The sequence below is a fragment of the Pundamilia nyererei genome, unplaced genomic scaffold, assembly GCF_000239375.1.
Source record: "Pundamilia nyererei isolate P.nyererei 1_Seehausen unplaced genomic scaffold, PunNye1.0 scaffold00531, whole genome shotgun sequence".
Taxonomy (NCBI): domain Eukaryota; kingdom Metazoa; phylum Chordata; class Actinopteri; order Cichliformes; family Cichlidae; genus Pundamilia; species Pundamilia nyererei.
The window spans coordinates 121,605-129,473 of record NW_005187932.1 but is presented as its reverse complement, the minus strand read 5'-3'; the positions used below and the strand labels follow the sequence as shown (position 1 = coordinate 129,473).

The window sequence follows — 7,869 nt, the reverse complement described above, 5'->3', positions numbered from 1 at the left end:
GTGTTGTGCTGGACAAAACAACCAGTCTCCAAGGGCATAATACCACATGTGACAACAAGCCTGAACTTTCCCCTGCACAAGTATCCACCAGAGGAAGAGAGGCACTCTCATCAACATGTGCTTTCACTGACACACACACACTTGTGTTGGATTTTCCCACGGAGAATAGAAATGTCATCCCGATGAGCACGCTACACAAAGACGCCGCGGTCAGCACCACAGAGGACAGGAAGCCCCTTATAATCCAGGACTACAAGAAGAACAAAGGAGCTGTTGACTGCCTTGATAAGGTAATGTAAAGTTTCATCGATCCTGCATGTATTTCCTTTTCATTTATGTGAATCATAGCATTTTGTGTATGACCGATTCAATATGTTCCCCATCTCTTATTTATTGTTTTTTTTTTTATTGCAGCTTACTGGCACATACACCTGCAAGCTAATGACAGCTCGTTGGCCTGTGGCACTGTTCCACAAGATCCTTGATGTGTCTGCTTTCAACGCATATGTGGTGTGGACAGCCATCAACCCAACCTGGAATCAGGGGGAGAGTTTCAGGAAGAGACTTTTCCTAGCAGAGCTGGGGAAAGCTTTGGTGACTCTTATTCAACGGCGCCAGCACATTCCCCGCACACCAGCCTCTGCCAGTCTGGTTAAGAGTGTGCAAGCCCCAGCCACTGGCCTGGCTGCTCTCCCCCAACAAAGACACGGGCAGAAAAGGAAGCGCTGTGAGCTCTGTGCCCCGAGAGACAACAAAACAAGCCTGAGATGCTGCAAGTGTGATGCCTATGTTTGCAAGGCCCACTCTCACTTGACTGTCACATGCCACACATGTGCATGATACACACACACACACACACACACACACACACACACACACACACACACACACACACACACACACACACACACACACACAAGGCTTCATGTTGAGTTTGGTCTTTGGCTTTTCATTTACTTTCATTTATTCGTTTTGTAATATGTTTTCAGTGCCCATTTGTATTTTTACTGCAGTTAATTCATATTAATATTATAATATTAAACATAAAAATATTAAACACTACTTTGAGACATTGTTCACACAGCTCTGTACTCCTCTGGACTCTCTAGACCAAAGAGGTGACTTTACCTTTAGTAATGTGAAAGACGTGACTAAGACTAAGTTCCAGTCATAGTCAGGTGTGTGTGTTTGTTTTAGTGTTAATTAATGCTTGTGTGTTTTTTCTGCCAACATTGCCAATGTTGACTGTCACATGCCACACATGTGCATGATACACACACACACACACACACACGGCTTCATGTTAAGTTTGGTCTTTGGTTTTCCATGAATTTTTTTACATTCCATGTTCATTTTGTAATACATTTTTAGTGCTTATTTGTATTTTCACTGCAGTTATTTTATGTCTAATTCTGTTAATTTATGTTAAACACTACTTTGAGACATTGTTCACAGCTGTAGAAGGTTTAATAAAAATTTGTTGGTGAAAAAAATGTTGTTTGTGCTAATTTTAGGGGAGTTAAAACGGACCGTTTTGACTGGGAACACTAAACTAAGGGGCGGCAGGTGAACACAAGATCAGCGTTTAAAGGGACAGTTCTTGGTTTGAATCTCCTGATTGGCTGTGTTCTCTCTTTACTCTTCTCACCGATCCAAGACACATGTTTGTAACTGTGACCTGTTTAGTTTATCGAGCTGGGATAGGCTTTACTCCGTGTCCCCTTGTGACCCCCGTGATAGTAATATATGAATCTCTGTGTTACTTTGCTGCTAATATATATATAACAGCTGATATTTGCTGACCCAGTGAGAGAGAAGGGCAGTAGGAGCACGCCTACACTATACATATTAAGCCTTAGCACTGCAAATCATATAAATAAAGGCACAAAAATGTGTTGACTGTTAAATCTCTTCTATAAAAACATCAAAGATTATAGATGTGACTTGGCACATGTTTTACAGGTTAAGCAAAGTAAAGTGTTTTCTTTATGCAATGTAATGTCTATAAAGTGTTAAACAGTCCTGATAACTTTGAGCAGCTCTGTACTTCTCTGGACTCTCTCTATTCCCATTGCATACATATAGAGACAAAAAAGGTGACTTTACTTTGAGTAATGTGAAAGACGTGACTAAGACTAAGTTAAACTCATAGTCAGGTGTGTGTGTTCCTTTTAGTGTTAATTAAGGCTTGTGTGTTTTTTCTGCCAACAATGCCAATGTTCACGCCTCCTGTCAGTCAACATTATTGCCTCATAGAACACAAGGTAAGAGCAGAATAAATGTCATAAACATTGTCCATTTGAAGCTGGAGATTTTTCCTTCTTTTAATTCATATTAACTTGTTAACAATAACAAGAAATTCCCTGGATTTACCCACTGTGAGATAAAGTCACTTGTTGGATTGTGAGTTTAACTTTGCGCACTTTAAGACTAAAGGAATGAGGAAATAAAAGGAGATGGTAGTGGAACTTTTTTAAATATGCATTTGAAATTCTAATCAGTCAGGAACTAGATTCTCAAGATTCCAGTGTAATTAGATCTTCCTGAACACGAGCAACAGCATACCAGAGAGAATAAATGAGCCAAGAGGAACAAAGGCTTGTATAATCACTTCTCTAGAAAATAACCATGGCTAGTATGATCATCTCTCATATAGACTATTGTTTCACGTCCTGGTCACTTGCTTGTCCAACAACACTTAAAACGATTGAAAACATTTATAAAAGAAGTTTAAAACTACTTGACAAAAAACCGACTTCCCACCACCACTGTCATGTGTTAAAAAAACACAAATTGCTGAATTTCAATAACTTAGTGAAACTTAAAAGAGTGAGTTTAATATATAAAGTCTTACACTCTCTTGCTCCACCACCACTAAAGCAGTTCATTAGGCATAAAGAAAGCTCAGACAGGACCACTCGAGCTACAACCCGAGGAGACAAAATGCTGTCCGTCTCCACAGACGGACAGCATTTGGGCAGAACGTCCTTTCTGTCCAGGGTGGCCATCTGTGAAGGAGTCTTCCTCAATCCATTAGAGAATGCTCGACATTCAACTTCTTAAAGGCACAGGTTAAAAACTGGTTATGGACAAATCAAGTGTGTGATCATGTATAAGTTGTACAGTTTTAATGTTTTATTTGGGAAAAGAATGGTGTGTATGTGTGAGTTTGGTGATGGAGTTTTTATTATGAATGAATTATGAATTTTTTATGAATTATTATGTCTATTTTTTATGTTTTATGGACAACAGATGGAAATTAGCCCTTGGCTATAATCTGGTATGTTTACATTCATGTAATTTTTTTACATGTAATTAACATGCACTGTCCTAAAAAAAAAAAAGCAGACAATAAAAACACACAATCCACAAAAAGAGGTTGTTGCAGGAGTTTTTAATAAAGATGTGCTTTTCCTCTCAGTGGGCTGAGAGAACAACAGTGCACATTAGCTTCAACTCTGTTTTGAGACTTGAAAACAGAAATTTATATATTTAACTCTCCAAAAGTTGATTCTGTTCATCTGGACGTAGCGTTTTGTAGGAGAAAAGTTTTGTCACCCGTCCAAGTGACTTCTTCAGTCTGTATTTAACTGTTTAATAGGAGAGGACTCTTGGGTTGGACTTCCATTGTCATCTTTACAGTTTCCTTGGGAGTCCTGGAAACTGGCTTTTGTTCAGGAGGAGAGCGATAATTTGAATTTGCAAATTTTCTGTAGATCACAAAACCAGCAACAGTAGCAACAAGAAGCCCAGCAGAAGCTGACAGACCAACCATCAGCTCAACAGATCCATCCTCTGTGAGTCCTCGTGGCTGAGCTGCAGGTGAGAAACAGGTGTGAGGTGCTGTCAGACATTATCAATTAATAAATGGAAGAAGCAATGAAAGATCATAGTAAACTTTGGAATTTGTTTGTGTTAGTTTCTAATTTGTTTGTAAATTGTAACATCACTGATCAATAAATTTACATTAAAAACACTTGACACGATACTTAAAACAAAGAAATGAAACCAATTTAAAATCATATAAACAGAGGCTTCTGATCTTCTTACAATGGTTTTAAGGTATGATGGCTTTTGCTTTATTAAAAAAGAAAAAAAAGGTGCATTGTGTAGATTTCATCTAACTTAGGCTAAAGATGCCAAAACTTACTTATAGATTTAACTTTCAGCTGCACTACATGCTGGGCTTCAGAAACTGCTCTCTTACGGCGTCCAGTGTGAGTGCCTACCACATAACACTCATATGTTCCAGTGTCATTAGGGGTGGTGTTGAAGAGAATGAGGGACACATTTCCATCTTTAATTTGTGGATCACTCAGCTTCACTCGGCCACGAAAGGATGGATGCTGGATGTTTTCATAGAGACGATTTTCTCGGTAGAAGAAAACATGCAGATTTGTTCCCAGATCTCTCCTGATCCATGATAACTTTTCGATTTTACCGATACTGGAATCACAACACCTCAGTAGTGCATTCTCTCCAGCTTCTACAACTTGTTTTTGGTCTAAGTCAAACAGAAAAGAAAGAAAGTAAATATTTATATAAAGCACGTTACTGTCAAATGAGCCTTTGACGCTTTGACATTTTAACGTTCTCTTTCCAGAAGAAATATATCTCTGAGCCATAAATGTACAATGTCACGGTGGTGCTGCTCAACCTTTTTTTTTAATCTTATATATCCATTCCACCAAGAACCAGTAGTATAATAATTAACTCCATTTATACTATTATACTCCATGTTAGTGTTGTGCTTAATTCAAATGTCAACATTTTCCCATGTTTATCTACAAATGAAATGCAATGACTGACTGTTCATAATCCTTTAAAATTAAATTATCATCATATCAGTTGTCAAGTCTACTTTGGAGTGACTCAAAATACCTGCTTCGCCTGAAGTAAGCAACACAAGTTTCTTGTTAACAGAAGGGGAAAAACCCGAACAGGAAATTCGTTTTTTTTCTTTCAATCCAGTAGATAAAGGTCGAAAGTAGTAGAGGTAAAAAAGAAAGACAATAATAGGCAGACGCTGCTAGTGCTTAATAAAATATAAAACAATATAAAGTTTAAATAAACTGTTTCATATCATCAAGCATAACTGCATTACAGAAGGAGAGAGGAAAGAAGCACAAATCATGCACGTATTTGACATTTGGTTTTACTGGTCTTAATAACTACTGGGTTATAATGACCTTTTTCAAGACATCAGTGAAAAACTTATTTTAGAACGGTTACTTGAGTTATGAGAGCAACTGTCAGTATACTACAGAAAGCACAGCTTGACCAGAAAAAATATTTCAATTAATTATTTTCTATATAATTTTCTAAACTTGTTTGCGTATACTTGTGCTGTTCAGCTTACCATCGAGAGCAGAAGCAAATCCCCCAAAATATGTAATAAGGAAAAAGCAGAGGAAAGGTGTTAAATCCATGGCTGTCACTGGCTGTGTGGCACACTTTGGGGATGTGGGAAATGAAGACACAAACGTTGGACTCTTTGTGATGAACAGTGCATTTATTTACAGTGGTGTAAATAATTCACACAAAAACTCCCGTGCACTCCCTTGACTCCAGTGTCGTGCCGTCTCCCAAAAGTCCATGTTTTTCTTTGCTCCCCTGTCTCCTCTCTCTGGCCTTTCACACTCCTCCTGGGGGAGACAGCCATAAAGTAGTGATGGCCCGCTTGAAGCTGACGCTCCGGTGCGTGTGTCGAAGCTTGATTTGTTTGGCCAGAGTCACGTGATCAGTGACGCCCGAAGCTTCATTTAGAACCTGACTGCTTCGGTGTCTGATTCAATGGTTTATAAGGAAGCGAATTATTCGCGGGATTTGTGGAGTGTTTGGTGGTGACAGATAGCGAACCACTGATATTTCTACTGAGAGATTTGGAGCCAGCGAGGAATAGAGGAGGTTCTGTTGTGTGGGAGAATTTTGAGTTGATTTTTGTCAATCGGGTGGGTTTTCCAGCTTTGTGTTCTGGCAGTTTGCTTTTGTTTTGTGCGTGTTTATTATATCTGACAACGGGACAAACTTAAAATGTCAAAAATCTGCTTTTCATAATATAAATATCATTAAATAACTTTAGAAAGACTTCTATTTGACTCTTTACATTTAATGTTATAAAAAGATATTATTTGTTTTAAATAATCTTAAACTGTTAGTCTGCCAAATGTGCAGCAATTTAATTGCTTTATTCTCTTTAGCTGATAGTTGGTGGGGCCCAGGTAGACTGTATAACTGCATCTCTACCAGTTTCTCTGCACTCCAGCCTCCTCTGTGCCATGTGAAGGGATTTTCCTTAAGGCAGGAGAAATTATCTCCACGAAAAGGAACAGGTTCGGCCATCGCACACTAACAAATTCTCTTCTTAAATAAAAATGAAAAAGGGTTACCTTAAATGCATCATGTTTTTAATTTACAAGTTCATAAGCATTTTCCGTTTCCAGTTCACAATCAATTCTGCCCCCAGGTCAAAAATATGTATAGGAAAATTTCCCTAATGTAATATTATTTATAAAAATACCCGTCTAGCGATTAACTGCATAAGTGCATGGAGGCAGGACCTCAGAGCAGAAGCATACTCCATAATGTGTTGTACATTATCATATGTATATTATGTAACGTGGTATCAAAACATCAAAAAGTCACAAGCAAAGAAATACCACACCATGGTGCATGTTTAAACAAGGAGAGTTTACTGGTCAAAATTATGGATTAAAGAAAAACAACATTTTTGTCACCCCAAAAAATACACGTTTAAAGCAACACAAAGTGGCCCAATATCAGACAGAAGTCATAATAAAGCAGTTGGTTTTATTTTGTAGATTCAAGCTGCTCTTCATATTTTTGGCCACCAGATGTCACCAGAGAGGACTGTGTTGAAAAGCTCAGAGTAATGAACCGTTTTTCAATCCAAGCGTTAGTGCTTCAGAAAGCTTCATTTGGCCATCACTACCATAAAGCCACCTTTCTACAGCAGGCATCTCACTAAGAATAGTGACGTGGAACCTCACGCAACAATCCACCGTCAAAGAGAGCTCCACCACACTCCTAAGTAGCTCCTCCTACAGGCCGATCAGCTGCAGGTGCACAGCATGATCTTCAGGTGTGGTCAGCCACCTGGCAGGGCCACATCCACCAGGCATGAAGGTGCCTATCACACCGACACACATACACCTGCCTATACATACAAGCATGAAAACACAGGAATTGTAGCACAGTGCAGCAAAAACAGATAATATAATATGAGTCACCAACTGCTCATGGACCCTCGGTTCCTAAGACCCAGGTGTCATGGTCTGTGTGAAGGCAGGCAGGAAACTGACCCAATATGCAGACTCACAGAGGCGGAAAATTAAACTCAAAGAATCTCAGCTTTATTGCTGGCAAAAAGGAAAACAGAAACCAAACTGGAAAGCTAGAAAACAGAACTTGAAACAGAACACACAGGCTAGGATGGGGATGATGCAACAACGAACGGGAACACACGCAGACATTAAATAGAGAGGTGGGAAACAGGGCAGAGAGCAAACATCTGGGAAACACGGCTGACAGTAATTGCAAATATGAGGTGGGGAGGAAGCAAAACAGAATACAATGACCTTCAAAGTAAAAATCCACAGACTAAACTCAGAGGCACAATGCTAACACAGAACCAAAACCTAAGAACTAACAAACACACATCAAGAAATCTAAGATTAATAATACAAAACAGAAAACACTGGGTCACCGACCCAGGACTGACACCAGGTTCCTGACAATGGCATGGAGAACAGACTTTGACTTAAGACAAATATGACACAACCTCTTTCTTGCAACAATATGGGACTTTAGTGCCAGGGAGGGATCTAGAGGGTGGAAATCAAAGATGCA

The 7,869-nt window shown here is 39.1% G+C and overlaps 1 protein-coding gene across 1 annotated transcript; it reads right to left on the bottom strand.

The window, feature by feature from the left end:
- Positions 1-3,384: 3,384 nt before the first annotated feature.
- On the bottom strand, positions 3,385-5,665 carry LOC102211195 (uncharacterized). The gene is made up of 3 exons (XM_005754278.1): positions 5,360-5,665; positions 4,151-4,504; positions 3,385-3,816 (listed from the first exon to the last, which is right to left on the bottom strand). The coding sequence occupies exons 1-3, from the start codon at positions 5,427-5,429 to the stop codon at positions 3,587-3,589; spliced, it is 654 nt and encodes a 217-aa protein (XP_005754335.1). The 5' UTR covers positions 5,430-5,665; the 3' UTR covers positions 3,385-3,586.
- Between the last annotated feature and the right edge of the window lie 2,204 nt (positions 5,666-7,869).